At 46.1% G+C, this 18132-nt stretch overlaps 1 protein-coding gene across 1 annotated transcript in view; it reads left to right on the top strand.

Annotated features, from left to right (window-relative positions):
* Nucleotides 1-1974: 1974 nt before the first annotated feature.
* LOC147607958 (uncharacterized) overlaps nt 1975-18132 on the top strand; it is a 34318-nt gene continuing 18160 nt past the window's right edge. Inside the window, exons 1-2 of the mRNA XM_086789728.1 lie at nt 1975-2283; nt 2747-3721. Coding sequence (XP_086645854.1) covers nt 2122-2283; nt 2747-3721 — 1137 coding nt within the window. The 5' untranslated portion in view covers nt 1975-2121. The remainder of the gene's footprint in view (nt 2284-2746; nt 3722-18132) is intronic.

Here is an 18132-nt window from a genome sequence, read left to right as displayed (position 1 = left end):
TTTTAAGAACATCTTTCATGAATGGCAAAGGGTAGTGGTCCCTCTTGGTGCATGTATTTAGCTTCTTCAAGTTGACACATACTTTTTATTCTTCTTTGGAGACTATGATAATCGGTGACACCTAGTGACCGATTTCATAAATAAATCCCACATCCTACATTTTTTGTATCTCTTCCTTGATCATCTTTGTATACCTGAGATTGGTTTGTAAGGCCCATGAGCTACTCACCTAGAAACATCCATTAGGGGTATAGTATATATCACTGCCTTTGGTGGTACTCCTTTGATATCCTTGTAGCTCCATGCAAAACACACTCTCTCAATTCTTTTAATAGGGCTTTAAGCTCTACAAGCTTTTCGTGTCTATCTTCTCCCACATATATTGGCTTAGGATCTTCCTCTTGAAATGCTAGATCTTCCTTGTTGGTAGGATCTTCCACTAGAAATGTTAGATCAACTTCCTTGGTATTGGAAAGATCGTTAACCTTTTGCATCATCAACTTCCTTGGTATTGGAGAGACCATCAACCTTTTGCATTATTAGAGGTTCTTTTAACCTTGGGAAGGGCTATCACTACATCCCCTTTGATAAAGCTCTTAAAAAGTTTTGGGATATCTATGTTTGTTGTGCAATGCTAGATCCACTTCCTTGATAGGATCTTCCCCTAGAAATGTTAGATCCACTTCCTTGGTATTGGAAAGACCATCAACATTTTGTTAATCTTGTGCATTATTAGAGGTTCTTTTAACCTTGGAGGGCTATCACCACATCCCCTTCCATTAAGCTCTTAAAAAGTTTTGGGACATCTATGTTTGTCGTGCATCCTTGTGTGAGAAGTTTACGACCTTGTCAAAGACAAGGTTAAGGATTCTATCTTGTAGTCAATTTAGCTCCTCGACTGAGATTTTATGGCAAAGAAATGCCTTAGCAGCAACTCTCAATGAGTGATGGTGGGTGTTGTATCATTGATACTTGCTCCAAAGTTAGCTAAGTTTCTTTAATAAAGATGAGGAGAAGAAGAATTGCCCTCCACTAAGCATATATTCACCAACTTTCCCATTTTTAGTTTCTACCTCCTCCATTCCATTATAGTAAATGCCCATGTTGTTAATGGATATTAGCTAGTGCATCCAATTTATCATTACTCTTTAAATTTTCATCATCACTATTTGAGTTACTTGGAGTTCTTTTAGTGGTTCGGATGCTATATCAAAATTTCTTATTGCTGTGGGCTCTGCGGATGGATCAACTGATTGCTCTTTCTTAGTTTTGAAGCTATACTAGATTTCTTTTCCCAATCATGCATCATTATAGCTCTTCTTCTTCAACCATGGTCTTCTTAGAATTGCATCAAAGGTTGGGGGAAACACGATAGTACTGATAGTAAACCTTAGACTTGCTTTTCTCACTCTCTCATCGACCCCATTGGCTTAACCCTTGCTTGGTTTGCCAGCTTAATCACAAAATTTATTCTCTCAAGGTAGAGGTTGCCTCCTCCAATTAATGTACAGGGCTTCAGTGAGATGACATTCACTCCGGACTCTCCATCTGAGACGGCCGAGATTCTTGAAAATTGCATATGTTCGACTGGGAGGGTTGCATTTGATGCATTCTATTGTCAACTTATAGCTCTCGAGTTCATTACCCCAGCCTCACTTTTCTTTGGGAAGGTATCTTTATTGATCCATTGTTTAAGAAATCTCCGTGAGTCCGGAGTAACACTTCGAATGGAATGTTCATTGGAGAGCGGATAAGCGAGAGCACTGTTGCTATGCTTTTATTTTCCTACTCTACACTCCCTCCCGTGGTTGGTGTACCGATGGTAGGTAAGTGACATCTTATTCTTACTTGATCATGACCGAGGCAAAGAAGCTAATGACAAAAGCGTTTCTCTGTTCAGTCTCAGAAACGAACTTGTTTGTCTCTGACCCAGGGTCAAAAAACAAAAACAAACTTATTCTTACTTGCGAGTTATTGTAATAAATAGAAAATGGAAATTATGTCGCTCACGGAATTGAGCTCTTCTTTCTTCACACGACGAGGTCGAAGAAGATGAAACTGTAGCGGGCGAGAGGGCCTGAGAGTTGTAATCAGAGCAGCAATGAAAACAACAGTCGTCTCATGATGGAGGGAGGTAACTCTCGATTGTTCGAAGATCTAAACTTGCTTGAGAGCGGGCACGAGACGCTCATCTGCGCCATCTGTACAGACGCCCTAGGCACATGGGGCGGCCCCGCTTCTCTCCCCTGCGGCCACAACGGCTGCTTGGATTGCTTGCAGAAGGTAAGTACATTTTATTCCACGTTTTTTTTTTAAACTTTTATTTTTTTTCCTGTATGGAATTTTATCCGGCACAATCATCTGAAGAGGTAAAGGATGCCATGACTGGTCCCTTATGGAGGGAAATATAATCTTTGAAAAAAAAAGCAATTAAAGAGTCTTTTTGGGGGGAGGGGCAGAGGGGGTGGAGGAGTTGACAGCGACAATGCCGTGGTAGACAGTGGAAATGGCAAGTAGGAAAAGGAGGCGGCAGAAGCAGGGTTTTTTTGGGGTGGGGTGTGTAGGGGAGCAGGGGTCAGAGCAGAAAGGGGGAAAAGAGGGTGGGCTGTGCCGGGTATTTTGGGTGGAAGGGGAGGTTTGGGAGGGTGGAGACAGCAGAGGGAAGGCAGCAACTACATAGAAAGTTCGAATTTTTTTTAGTGAGTGCATTTTTTTCTCGATTTTAATAATTTTTATCTTTTTGAAGGTGCAAAGGCATTCTTCTCAGCCCCTCTGCCCGTTATGTAGAACACCCTTCGATTCCAATCAGGCTCTTTGCTTGAACTCGGATCTCAGGGACACTCTCAATTGCGCTTCATCATTGGAGACAGAAGTTGATTGTGTACGAAACGAGAATGGGCAACTAGGTTGTTCTGCACACAAGGCATTGCATGAGCAAAGCAATTGTAGAAAGTTCTTTGTATATGATGTGCCTTTAGCAGAGGAAACAGGTGCTTGGATTCCAGTCTCAGTCCCGCCCACAGGCCATGCAGGACAACTGGGAGGTGGCAACTATGAGGGGGACTTCTTTCCAGAGGAGCATACTTGGGTTGGACATACGGTCAACAACAGTGCGGTAGCTCCGGAGGTGAGTGCCTGGAGCATTCTGATTGAAGTAATAGCTTTCCTGTGCAGAGCTCGTAAGACAAAGGGAAGGTTGAAGAAGTCTATTGGTACTGGGCGCCATGATGGATATGCTGCCCTTACATGTAGAGATGAATGGGATGACGGCTTTGATTCTCTGGCTTCATCTCTTACTGCTCAAATGGAAGATGACGTGAGAACCATGTCAGCTGTGTTGGCATCAGAACCACCCCAATGGCTTCCAGACAGCTTAGCATCTGTATGCATGCAATGCCATATGCGATTTCATCCAATCACGTGTTCGCGTCACCATTGTCGGTTTTGTGGAGGGATTTTTTGTGGGCCTTGTACAGCTGAAAGGATCCTCTTACCAGTAAAATTCAGGGAAAAGAGTCCTCAACGCGTGTGTGATTCTTGTTTTGAAAGGTTGGCCCCTGTTCAAGGGATTTTGTTGGATCAGGTCAGTAATGCTGCACAGCTGGCTACCCATGATGTGACGGATCTCAGTTGCTTGAGATCTTGGATCAACAGCCCACTTGGCTTAACATTGGAGCATGAGATTTACAAGGCAACAAACACGCTTAGAGGTTTTTCAGAGGTAGCTAACTCTGCCTAAGTGTTTGATAACTGTTTCTGTTGTGTTTTGTGATGTGAATGATGCAACAAGATTATCAAATTTAAGTAGAATTTAAGCTATTAGTTTGTAAGTAATGTATGTGTACTAGCATTGGCTGACTTGGGGACAATGACATCATGGGTGAGAAGTCATAACAGGCTTCTTGTAGGGCTTCTACATTGTCCGTCATCGGGTGGCTAGAAGAACCCATCATGCTAGAGATAATGCAGAAGAAGTTGCAATTTTTGTGCCTTGAGATCGTGTGCCATGCTTGTAAGGCTCTGATATGAGGCAAAGCCATGTCCAGGATTGTGGATCCCTTGTGATGGACACAGGAAGTGCAACAGCGATGTGAATTCACTGAACTCCCTATACAAAAAGGCGTTGCCCCTCTCCCCCCCTCATTCATCATCTTCAGTGTTCAGTCCCTGCCTCCAGCACTCTAGTACAGCCTGAAGCAGTAGTGTTGAGTTGCAATTCAGCTGACCAGCAGCAACCAGCATTCGTGTGAGGATAAGCCTCACCATGACTTCGGTTGTGCCTGGGTGCTTGTAGGAGAACGCAAACTGTAGGGTTATTTCAGCTCAGCCTGTTTGGCAGGCTTGTACATGTTAAAATTGTTCTTTTGCATGCATCTCAAGTGAGGTCGGCCAAGTCCATTTGTGGATATATAAGCACCCTAGCTCCATTGTAAAAATATATCTAATTCATTGCTGTTGTGTTGGTTCGAATACTCTCTCTCTGTCTCTCTACCTCTCTCTAGCGTTTGTGCACCCTCTCTCTCTCTCTCTCTGCCAGCGTTTTCTCTCATCCTTTCTCCCTTAGCGTTTTCTCACTAACGCAATACCGCTTCCGCGTTGTCAACTTTGACATGGTATCAGAGCCAAGGCACGTCAACGCCTAGGGGACCGGAGCGCGAGGAGAAGGCAGATCTCGGCTGCGTTTTTCAGCCGGCAGGAGAGCGATTGATTTGCTGCGTTTTCATCGCGAGAAGCACCCTTGGACCAGCGTTTTTGCTATAAGAGGGGGGCTGATCGGATCTAGCAGCGTTTTCATCGCGGAGAACCCCTTCAAATCTGCGTTTTTCAGCCTGTAATCGATGGAGGAGTGCTGCTGATTTTCAGCGTGAAGTTGGACGAGATTTGGGCTGCGTTTTTTTGGAGAGGTGGATCAGATTGACGAAGGAGATGGGTCTCCCGTGTCGAGCAAGGACGACAAACTGAATGGCGACAATTATGCGCATTGGAACTTGATCATGAGGCTATGGTCTAGCAGAAAAGGCTTATGGGACATTGTTGATGGCTCGGAGGAACGTCCCCGAAGGGATAGCAATCAGTTCACACGTCTTCAAGAGGAGTAGTTTCTCAAATCTCTTTGTCAAATCCCCACGGATCTTCCCTCGTGATCGATCTTGGTTCGAAACTCGAATCCTGCAAACAACGAACAACAAACAGCAAAGGGGGTGCAGGCCTGACTCACCTCCCAACCATGACAGCCGTGGGCGAGCCCACAGTCTTGGCTGTCCCCACCGAGCCACGAGCTGAGCTAACTAGGTTGACGTACCGACCAATCTCCTCCTCACGACGTCCCATACCGCCGCGAAGCTACCCTCGCGGGCCTCGAGATTGCTATCGGCCTCGGCTGCATAAAGCAGGTGCACGTCTGCACTAGATCCAGGCTCCAAGACCATAGAGCTCTCACAAACTCGCGAGACTCTCTATCCTCAATAACTAACCTTGGCCACCCTTTTATAGGCTCTTGGCCGGTCATCGGGCGTCCACACTTGGCCGCCCGCCCGTCCATACTTGGGTGCCCGCCCGTTAGTATATCCCTAACTCAGCTCGTCAATCAGCCTGCCTAGTTCCAAGCTTCCCCAAGCCTCGAAACTAGTCTTGCATGCGTATAGCACACGGTAGATACCCACTGTGCACATGACACTCTTGTGGATTGGGATGCTCACAATGCGAAGGCAATGTCGGCGATTGCAGAATCTCTCACCAAGGAAATTTCCCCTGCCATACAGACTTTGAAGACTGCCAAGGAAATGTGGTCAAAGCTTGCAGGAATGTTTGATCGAGACTCAACAATGCGAGCAGTAACCCTTCTCGGCCAGTTGTTTTCCATCAAGTTTGAAGCCTGTGCCTCTATGCAGTCATTTCTAATGAAGGCAAAGGTTATCCATGATCAGTTATCGGCTATGAATAGTGTGTTAACTAGTACCCAGTTAGCTGCCTTGGTTCTTACGAAGTTACATGAGGAGTACGAGATGGTCTCGAGGGCATTACGCTTACAAGTCACGAAGGAAAAGCTGGAATTTGACGATCTCAGCTCTTTTCTCATTGAGGAGGAAGCAGTGCTCATTTCCCAAGGCAAGATTCGAGTTCCGAAGGATGTAGAATCGGCACATGTTGCATCGGAATTCAATAAGAAGTCTAGGAGCCGTTGTTATAAGTGCGGAAAGCGAGGGCATTTGGCTCGGGATTGCAAATCCAAAGCTAAAGCTCAAGGCTCGACGAATGACAAAGGCAAAGGTAAAGCTGACGAGGATGACAGTGACAATGATACTACCAGGGATGATACGGCTTCTGCCGGTGTGGCGAGGACTACACTGGCACATGCTCGAGCATTCTAGCTTGGTGGATGGATGCTACCACGTGCTTCAGCCAGAGAGAGGCATGTGAGTGGCAGAGAGGGGCAGTCTGTGCTCCCGTTTTGACAACTTGAACCCGTGTGTCGGAGTTCAATTTCTGGGTGTTTGGATCCGTGTGTCGGAATTCAAAGCACTAGGCATCTGGCAAGGAACCAACATGGCGTATAAAACACTATGCATGTGCTGCAGTCATTCATTGTTGTTTTCGGGATTATGGACAGGGTGTGTACCAAAGTTCATTATCTTGTGGAGTTTTTTTGGACGTGATGTGTTCATAGTTCATGAATGGGGATTCTTGGACGTAGTGTGGTCTACAGTTCAATGTTCCTTGAGGTAGTTGGTGCTCAGGATGGCATTTTTGGTGGTGACAAGCTGGTGGTTGCAAATCCGAGGTGTACCTAGTGGTTGGCCACTGCTGGGGTGTCCATGGTAGCTTCTTCATCGACTTGGTATTCCTACTTATGTCCACTATGAGCTGCAGAGAGGGTGTTAAAATTGTTTTTTGCATGCATCTCAAGTGAGGTCGGCGAAGTCCATTTGTGGATATATAAGCACCCTAGCTCCATTGTAAAAATATATCTAATTCATTGCTGTTGTGTTGGTTCGAATACTCTCTCTCTCTCTACCTCTCTCTAGCGTTTGTGCATCCTCTCTCTCTCTTTCTCTGCCAGCGTTTTCTCTCATCCTCTCTCCCTTGGCGTTTTCTCACTAACGCAATACTGCTTCCCCGTTGTCAACTTTGACAGTACATAGGCTATTTGGTCCCAGTTAATGCTATACAGTAGTAGAATTAGGTTTTTGTTTGTGCAAGTGTCTTCCCCGAAGTCTTGCCATTACAGAAAGAGTGGGTAGGCAATGGAGGCTAGACGGACATGGCTTAGAGGAGGTGTTTCGTTACTTTGTTTTCTGTGTCAATTCACCTGCACTTCAGACAGATAGGGCTCACATTTGGTATTATTATCATTATTATTATTTTTCATCTATTTTGGCAGTTTGCAGTAGGAACATGGATATCTGCTAGGTTGGCCAAATAGTTGTCTGACCAAGTTGGCTGCCCTTCATGTCAATCGTCTAAAGGAAAAGGATTAGGTCTCAAATTCTATTGAGGGCTGTGATCAGGAGGACAAGCAGCAGAATGATGAGTAGGACAATAACTTTGAGCACTGTTCCTGGGCATGTCACCAGGGATCATTACTCCAAGATGATGGCATTGGTACTCTTTATTTGAAATAAAAATGGATAAAATCATAAAAGAGATGATAAAAAGGTCAAAACTTAAATTGGGATCATGGGACAGTCTCTTCCTTCTCTCTCATTGTCACAGGTCGCCATAGTGGGACTGGTCGCCTGACTGCAAACAAACCATCAACTATGTGTGCGGTAGACGTCTACGATCACATTCCGGAGGGTGAAAAACAACCGTTCTTCAAGGGACAGGACTCTCATTTTAAGCAACTAGTCTACTGTGAACTCTTTCAAGATGGCTTTGCAACAATCGTTCCAATCATAGATCATCATACAATACAGAATGTGATCCTCCTACATTGAAAAAAGGACAGCATCTATCAATGTTGGCCCGACAAGTGGAGCTGAAAAGCTTCCAATCTTCCTAACACGGGGCGTGTGCAAGGCACCTTGTGGGCGCAATTCGGTAATTGTCTCACCGTCCATCTTCCCGTTGAACTTGGGTGGCTTCAACATATTGAGCATCTCGGTCTGCTCGGGGTACGACTAGGAGTCAGATTGCAAGGTCCAAAAATGGAGTCGCAATGGGATGAGAAAGAACCAATGAAGGAAGATCTTGAGGAACTCTAAGAGAGAGAAGGAGGCGAGGCCATTTCTTGGTGGACTCATTGGGGCCAGGCCGATTCCCGTTTCGAAGTTTTTAACTATATACATGGGATCGAGTCATCACCAACCTCAAGAAGCAGTTTTTATCTCCTCAATATCTCTTGTGGCTTGAGGACGAGTTCAGGGGATTGCAATAGAACGCCCAGCCAGTTCTCCAGTTTGCCAACAAAGTCACTCACATGGCTTTATAGTTGAGCGAATTTGAGGAGGACAAGAGAGGGTAGCTCCTATGAGGGCAAAAGGACGAAAGGACCATATGTAAGAGAGATCAAAGCAAATCAACACAGCATGAAATGGGTGAATGAGTGTATGTATGATGGTGAATGAAATCATGTACAAGAGGTTCTCTGATGTGAGGTGACTCTGAGTAGTAGACTGGCGCAGAAGCACAGACAAGGTCAGAGTTGAAACACTGTCGGTGACGAAGGCTCGCGTCAATGTGAGGCAAAGGCACTCCGAGAGGTGGTCGGTATCGAAGGCTTGCGTCGGTGGATGCAGAGGCACTCCGAGGTGGTAGATATCTGTAGTGGGCAGCGGAAGGGGAAGTAGTGCAGGCTCTAGTGACGAGGGTGATGCGGTACCTGACGGGTGCAGACTTTGGTGACAAGGGTGCTGCAATACCTGAGGGGTGGTGAAGAGAAGAGAGGGTTGCTGTCCCTAGTCGATGTCGAATGAGCAGAGAGGGCTGCCATCCTGATATCAAATGATGATGATGAGCAAAGAGGGCTGCTGTCCCAATGATGTGAAGATGGCGAGCAGAGAGGGCTGGTGTCCCCAACGATGTGAAGATGATGAGCAGAGAGGGCTGCTGTCCTAACGAGTGAAGATGAGCAAAGAGGGTTGCTGTCTCGATGTCAATGAAGATGAGCAAAGAGGGCTGCTGTCCCGATGTCAATGGAGGATGAGCAGAGAGGGCTGTTGTCCCGGTGTCGATGGAGGATGAACAGAGAGGGTTGCTGTCCTGATGTCGATGGAGGATGAAGAGCAGAGTGGGATGCTATCCTGATGTCGATGGAGGATGAAGAGCAGAGTGGGATGCTGTCCCGATGTCACCATTTGGTCCATCTCCATTTCTGGAGCCACTTCTATGGGACTGTCACTCCATAGAGCGGCCAGATTTGTGCCATGTTCACATGGGGCAAGGCCAGTGTCCCATGTGAAAGGGCCAGTTTTATGGTGTCACATGGACGGGAGCCAGATCAGTGCCACCCGTGTGCGACCACTGCTGCGTCACATGGACGGGAACCAGTTTCGTGTCACCCGTGTGTGATTTGCTTCGTGCTGTATGGACAGGAGCCTGTTGGTGCCACCCATGTATGGCCAGGATGGTGTCTTACCTATGGGACTGTCACTCCATAGGAAGACTGGGACATATTTATTTATATTTGTCGCGCCAGTTTTGTGCCCGATAGGAACCTCTTGTACAAGTTTCATGAAAGGGAGATTTCGCCCATTATTTGTGCACATGCATTTATGCCTGTTTTTGCATGACTTGTTTGCGTGTGTATGCCTGTTATGCCCTGCCAGTACACTGGACGGGGACGCCCCCAGTGTACCGTGGAATGCTGTTTGCTGACTTGGTGGTGTGGCGTGTGAACAGGTGGTAAGTATTTTCATTTTGGCCTTTTTTAAAAGATAAAATCCATAAACTATGGTTAACTTTAATGTTTATAAGCTAATGTGTTCACACATTTAAATTTGGGCTGGACGTTTACTCTCTAGTGTGGGTGCCTATAAACTAACCTTTGATTAGAGTTTAATAATTCTAAAAGCAACTATTGCATGGAAGACTAGTACATATTTCCACGTGGGTGGTGGTTGGACTTCTCTCTCTATCGCGTGCTGTGTTCTCTCCATCGCCTGGTATCCTCCATGCTGTACCCGCCTGCCGTTTACGCCTACTGAAGCTGTAGCTGTACTTGCCTGCAGGGCTGCCCACGCCTCTTGTACTTGCTGCGGTACAGTACCCGCCTACTGTACTAGGCTTGTACCTATTGCTGTATAGCACCCTCTTGCTCATTTACTGCCTTGTGTATGAAACCAGCCTTCAGAAATCTGACGGGCGGTGAAAAAAACACTCGCACATAAAACACTTCAACACCATTGAGGACCTAGAAAAGGAAAACAAACAAGGGGAGCTAGAGTGCTCCTGCAAACAGCACACGGACACCGATTGGCCCCAAAACGCAGTGGCGTCCCTTGCAGTATTTCTTTAATTGATTATAAGTGCTTTGATTACAATAAGGCTGGGAACTCAGTCGTCACAGTAGAACTCCTGAAGCCTGCAAATACCCTGCATCATGGCTTCATATCCACTCGGCATCCACAAACAAGTCCAGCCATTGTTCACATCAAAAGACTCTCACACATTGAGTCCTACATACAGAAGCTTTCTCCCATGATCAGGGCTGCCACAACCATCCATAGCCTCTCACCTTATGAACAGCATCACACCCTGACACATCCAGTGCTTCTGCATCACAACACAGACTCCCAAACTCTCTCTCAAAAGAGAACTCACATCACAGCACAGCATACCATACAGTCGACACACCTATACCAACCTTCTCTACCTTCCAAGGGTACTATCCATCTCTGTCATGGATTCCCTGTCCCCTGCCCAATCAGTAGCAAGGCTGTACCAAACATGTGTCCATTCCTGTACCTTCTGCCTGCATGTGACCTATCTCCTGAAGAAACCCAAATACATGTTTCCTCGAGAAACCATGGACTTGTTTCCACCTGAAACCAAAGACCTGCATCCCATAAACCTTAGGCCTTTCCATGAGAAACCCACAAAGACACCATATGAACACGGTGCCAAAACCAGGGCTGTTTACCACAGAAAAACTCTGTGCTTTTTCCATAACAGAGAGAGAGAGAGAGAGAGAGAGAGAGAGAGAGAGAGAGGAACCTCTCGGCTGTCAGGTCGCCCAAGACATGACGTATGTGTGCGAATGTCCAGAGCCGCAAATCTCCAAGTTCTTCCATTTCCACGTGCTAGAGAGAGAGAGAAAGATGCCTCAGCCCTGCACCAACAGACACACACACACACACTCTCTCTAAAAACAGGCCCTAAAATCCAGTCTCCACGATGCCAATCCCCTCCTCTCACGAAGGGCTTCTCTGTATCCTCCAAGCTGCACCTGCCTGACCAGCCCCCTCTGCAGACCTGCCCTCTGCTGTCCAGCTGGACCCAACGCTTCCTGCTCAGCCCTCTTGTTTTCTGCAGCCGCCTTCCCAAGAGAAAAGCTCCTGTGCACTGTAGCAGCAGCTGGCTCTAGTATGAGAGAGAAACTGCAGCCTGACTGCTGCAGTCCAGCACACGCGCCAGCCTTCCCTGCGTGGGAGCGAGAGAGAGAAGTCCCACCTTGTGCTTGCAGCCCCCTGTCGCCAAAAAGCACACCCATGTAGATGCAGCCGACGCCTCCAAAAAAAAAGTGCATGGCCCCCCCCCCCATGATAGCATCTGGGCCACGATCCCTCCATAAAAGGTGTTCTTTTATTTTTAATGCTTTTAAAGCTTTGTCCCCTCTAACCCTTTGTCCCCTTGGGTTATGTGAAAGGACTTTAATCACTTGGCCCCGAACTGGTACCATTCACACTGTCCACCATGTCCCCGTGCACACCTGCATACTGTCCAGAGAAAAACACAGGGTCGTGACATACCCCCCTCTTGAAAAATAGCAAGTGTCCTCGATTGCACTCAATGGCACAGTAAGGCATCTTATGAGCAAAGACGCCCCATATGGCAAAAACAATGGCCCTCCAATGCATCTGGGTGATAAAACAATCATCCTGCAAAAACCAAGTGGAAACACGTTAACTGTGTTAGCCAAAAACAAAACCATGCATCATTCTACATATGACACACATATGCATGACACATTTATGCATTCGCAAACAATATGCTCCTCAAGATGCTCTACCTACTCTAAAGTAACAGTCTAAGGGCTGCTCGCAAGCTTTACGCCCATGGGCATCCCGCAGGACCCACGACTGATGGTACCACATGAGCATATGAAAGCACTCAATGCATCCAAACAATACATCCACTAAGTACTTCCCACATATGTCTCATGGCTGTTGGGGTAAAGGCGTTATGCCCACCCTTATAGTGTGTACAAGCCCATAAGTTATAGTACATAGTACACTTAGTACTTTTAATGTACTAAGTGCACTATGTGTACTAGTGCAATATACATGTGTGATAGGGGAGTCACACACTCACTTGGTGAGTTGACTTATCCCCACAACTCTCTCTCTCTCTCTCTCCCTTGTTCTTCTCTGTGTGTGTCTCCCACAAGTGAAACCCTAATTTCTGTTTCTCCCATCAACTGGTATCAGAGCCATTTTTCCCGCCGACACAAATACTACCTCCTAATGCTGCAAACGATGTAATCTGATCAAGTCGTGCAAGGTTGCTAGCAAGCGAAAACTGAACCATCTCAGATCTTGCAAGGGCCGAAACATTTCTGTACTTGTAGAAGGTTCTAATCTTCAGTATGTAGACAGCACCCGAGATAGTGACCACGAAGGCAGACAATGCGTAGTTGACAGCATAAGATAGCTGGCTACGAAGGGAACCCAGGCGGCAGCTTTGGTCGACTAGGGGTTGATCCTTATTAACAAGGCGAAGTCGACGGCGAAGGCTACAAGGCGAGCGAACTGAAGCGAACGCAAGGCAGCAATCAGGCGAGTGGCGCTAGGCTTAAGCGAAGGCGAATACAAGGCTGGCGCTAGGCAACGAGGTCGTCAGGCGCTTGCGGTACGGTTCAGCGAACTGAAGTGAGGTTCAGAATGCTAGACGAGGCCCTGGGCTGGACTGGTGCAGCCCCACGTGACAAGGTACTGTTGATCAAGGACTCCGTGGCTTCCCCAGCCTCCTTCATCCTCCACTACCTGCTCAAGAAGATTTTGGCTTCTCCGGACGCTACCCGACCCCTCATCATCTTCGTAGGCCTGAAGGAGCCTTTCTCTCACTACAGCAGAATCGCAAGGAAACAGATGGTGAAGGACCCGATGGTGTAGGAGTTGCTGGAAGAGGAGCAAATCTGCACGAAGAAAGCAGGAGCTTCAGAAGTTCTGAGCCGGAAAATAATAGAGACCCAACAGCAGCACCAAATTCAGCAAACCCCCCCCTTTTCCTGCAACAAAAAATCAGAAATTACAAGGTATTCTGCTTTAATTTTTTTTTTGGGATTTGCAATTGAGCAAGTACAATCAACAATTGAGCAGGTACAGGTGCCCAATTGCTCAATTTTTTGAGCAAAATTGGCAAAATTGGGTGACATTGGTCACAATCAGGATAAATTTGCAGGAAATTGGTAAAATCAGGATCAATTTGTAGGAAATTGGATGTCGAAATTTGGGGCTTTTGATGTAATTGTGCAATTAAGCACTCATACATGCTGTATGATGTGAAAAATCGCACATTTGGGCAAAATTGCAGCAAATTGCAGGGCAAATCAAGGGGCTTTTGTGCCGATTTGGTTGATTTGCATGCAGGCAATCGCATTTGATGCTGTGGATAATGTGTTGATGCCTTACAAGCACTCAATGTGCTTGTAAATCAAGGGGCTTTCATTATTTGGATGTATATGTGGCCAAGGGGAAGCATCGTGAACACTCTGGATGCCTTCATGTGCGTCAATGTACCATGTATGATCAGAAATTGATCTTAAATCAAGGGGCTTTTCAAGTTTGTATGCTTGTTGAGCTTGGCAAAGCAGCAGGCAAGACATTTATGCCTTGAATCCTCAGAAATCAGCTTGCAGTCAAGGGGCTTTTGCCCAATTTCTGTTCGGGACTGTTGTATGCAGTGTTCAGGACTGTAAAAGTCTGATTTTTACTCGTTTGGACAGCCAGGAGAGCATTTATTGCTATTGTACCTGCTGGTACAGATTTGGCACAGCTTTGTGCATGTTTTGGCATGGCTGTACACTGTTTTGAGTGACCAAAAGGTTCAATTTTAGCTGCTGAACTTGCCGGTACAGGTTTGGTACATCATTGGTGAGCACTTGGTACTGCTGTACAGTACTTTGGAAGGGCAAAAGAGCACATTTAAGGTGCTGTCCAAAATCTGCAGCAACCAGATTTTGGTGTTTTCATCACAAAAAGTGGGAGAAAAGTTGCATTCTTGCTTCCGCAGTGGGAGATAAACTTTGGGAGAAAAACTGTGAGCACTTTGTGTGCTTTTTTGGTGTAGTGTTTGCACATTTTGCAGGGAGTCAGGCATTGACAGGTTGCATTTTGCTATGGCAACCACAGGTGAGAGCTCTTCATTGCTTCATATCAAGAAGCTTGAAGGCTCGCATAATTATGATATTTGGCAAACCCAGTGCTACAATGTGTTGCTCCAGAAAAAGCAGCACAAGCCTATCAAAGAAAGGGGTGTGATGCCCGCTTCTCTTACTGCTGAAGAGTGGGAAGATATGGATGAGCTGGCAAGATCTACTATCATGTTGTCTGTGTCAGACTCTTTACTTTTCAGCATTCGTGAAGAGAAGACAGCTTGGGGAATGTGGCAGAGATTGCAGGACTTGTATGCCCAACAAAGTGCCTCAAGCAAAGTGTATTGGTTGAAGAAACTCATAGGTCTTCAGATGAAGGAAGGGGCGTCTATGACAGCCCATCTAAATGAGTTTAATGGTATTGTCAGCCAGGTCATCAATCAAAAGTTGGCAATGGACGATGAGTTCAAAGCCACTTTTTTGTTATGCACTTTGCCAGAGAGTTGGGACACATTCAGGACAGCCACTAGCAATTCGCATGCTATGCTGTCATATGCAGATGTTGAGGGTGCTCTTCTTCAAGAAGAGATGAACAGGAAAAACAACTCTGTTGGAAAGTCCAATGCAATGAATGCACGTGGGAGATCCCAGCAAAGGGGAAGAAGCCAAGAAAGGGAAAGGAGCAAGTCTCGCTCCAAAAAGGATTTGGAATGCCATTATTGTGGCAAGAAGGGACACTTTAAAAAGCAATGCTACAAATGGAAAAATGATAAAAAAGAAAAGGGAAAAGGCAAAGACAAAGAGAAGGATGAAGCCAAAGATGTAAAGCCAAAGGGCAAAAGTGGAGTCAAGATTGAAGAAATCAATGTGTCACATGCAGGTGGCAGTGAGGATGAGGTCCTCTTTACGTCTTCACTTGATGCCCATTCACTTCTTACAGGTGGTCATGGTATGCACTCATGGATCATTGATTCAGGTGCCTCCTTTCATGTCACAGGTTGCAGAGACTTGTTTGTCAGGTATACTGCTGGCAATGAAGGAGTGGTTTATTTGGGTGATAACCATGCATGCAAAATTCTTGGCAGAGGTGATGTGAGGCTTGTATTTTCAGATGGCTCACAGCTTATGCTCCATGATGTCAGGCATGTGCCTGAGATCAAGAAGAATCTGCTTTCTACTGGACAGCTTGATGATGCTGATTATGTTACCACATTTGGTAGTGGAAAGTGGAAAATTAGTAAGGGCTCACTGGTTGTTGCCAGAGGCTCTAAGGTGGACACTCTTTACTTCATGCATGCAGGTGTTTGTCACCATGCTAATGTAAATGCAACCGAGCTGCCGGAAATCTCTATGTGGCATAGCCGGTTGGGACACATGAGTGTCAAAGGAATGGAGCAATTGTCTCGTTTGGGTTACTTGCCTTCTCTAAAGTTTTCAAGTTTTCAGTTTTGTGAGCATTGTATATATGGTAGGCAACTACAGGGCCCCCACAAGAAAGCTCTTGGACAGAAAGATGCTCAGTTAGAGCTTGTGCATACAGATGTATGTGAGATGCCTCAGCTTTCTTTGGGAGGGGCAAAATACTTTGTGTCTTTTATTGATGATGCCACACGCAAGGTGTGGGTTTATCCTCTTCGTTTGAAGAGTGATACATTCTCAGTGTTTCAGAAGTTTGTTGCTCATGTTGAGAATCAAACTGGCAAAACACTGAAGGCTTTGCGTTCCGACAATGGTGGAGAGTATATGTCCAAACAGTTTCAGGACTTTTGTGATGCTAAAGGCATCAAGAGAGAGCTCTCTACTCCTTATGATCCTCCACAAAACGGGACATCAGAGAGGATGAACAGGACCATACAGGAGAAGGTCCGTTCTATGTTGTCACATGCTGCATTACCTCATGGTTTTGGGCTGAAGCTATTATGACAGCCGTTCACCTTATAAATAGGTCACCGAACACGAGGCTTGGTGGGAAAGTGCCAGAAGAAGTATGGACAGGGAAGCCTCCGTCATACAAGCACTTGAGAGTGTTTGGTTGCGTTGCGTACGTGCACATACGCAGGGAAATGCGCACCAAACTTGATCCTAAGTCTCACAAATGCATATTCCTAGGATATGGTGACAGAGGTGAAATGGGGTATAGACTTTGGGATCCCATGAATAGAAAGATCATACGCAGCAATGATGTCATTTTTGATGAAACATGCATGTATAAGGAGCCTGCAAGGCAACAGGAGCCTGGCAGAGTCATCTTTGATGATGATGGACATCATGGACAACAACAAAGGGCTGTAAATCAGCCATTACAACAGGAAAACCAGCCCTTAAATGGTGCTGAAAATGGTCCAAATGGACAGCCAGAGATGGCAGAAGATATCCCTATGGATATACCACAGTTAGAGGAGATACCGGGCATGATTTTTCAGCCTTATGGCATGGAACAGGAGCCACCAATGGGTGATATGCAGGCTGGACAGCAACCTGCAAATGATGGTCATTGGGTACGGAGGTCCACTAGACCCTCCAGAGCCCCTGACAGGTTTGTTCCAGGGGTTGACTACTTGATGCTCACTGACTGTGGGGAGCCCTCATGTTATAAAGAGGCTTTACAGAGGGCAGACAAGGCTCTATGGGAGCGTGCCATGAAGTCAGAGATGGATTCTCTGCACAAAAATGGAACATGGAAGTTGGTGCATTTGCCTGCAGGCAAGAAGGTTTTGCCATGCAAGTGGGTTTACAGGCTCAAAGTTGCACCAGATGCAAAGCCAAGATACAAAGCCAGGTTAGTGGCTAAGGGCTTCAAGCAGGAATATGGTGTGGACTTTGATGAGATCTTCTCTCCAGTGGTCAAAATGACCACACTTAGAGCTGTGTTGGCTTTGGTTGCGCATGATGATCTGGACTTGATTCAGATGGATGTGAAGACTGCTTTTCTTCACGGTGATCTCCATGAGGAGATATATATGCAGCAGCCAGAGGGTTATGCAGTAAGTGGAAAGGAGAAGCTTGTATGCAAGCTAAAAAAGAGTCTTTATGGGCTCAAACAGGCACCAAGAGAATGGTATCATAAATTTGATACATTCATGAAATCTCAGAAATTCAGGAGAAGTGACATAGATCACTGCTTGTACACCAAGAAAGCTTTGGATGGCAGTCTATTGATTCTCATTTTGTATGTTGATGATATGTTGATTGCCGGGAAATCTCGTAAAGAGATGGATGCCTTGAAGCAGAGGCTGCATCAAACCTTTGATATGAAGGATTTGGGTGATGCAAATCACATCTTGGGTATGCGGATACTTCGGGACAGAAATCAGCATGTGTTGTATTTGTCTCAGAAGGAATACATTGGCAAAGTCTTGCAGAGGTTCAATATGGACGGGGGGAAGAAAGCTAGTACTCCTTTGCCTCCATATGTGAAACTCAGTGCTATGGACAGCCCACAGTCGGATAGTGACAGGGCTGATATGGCCAAGATTCCGTATGCTTCAGCTTGTGGCAGTCTCATGTATGCCATGGTTGCTACTAGGCCGGACATTGCATTTGCAGTGGGAGTTGTTTCTAGATACATGGCCAACCCTGGCAAGAAGCATTGGGAAGCAGTGAAAGGTGTCATGAGATACCTGAAGGGCACACAGGATTTGTGCATTTGCTTTGGCAAA

This window comes from Cibotium barometz, chromosome 54 (assembly GCF_041138505.1).
Source record: "Cibotium barometz isolate CiBa-2024 chromosome 54, ASM4113850v1, whole genome shotgun sequence".
Lineage (NCBI taxonomy): Eukaryota > Viridiplantae > Streptophyta > Polypodiopsida > Cyatheales > Cibotiaceae > Cibotium > Cibotium barometz.
This window is presented reverse-complemented; position numbering and strand designations above follow the sequence as displayed.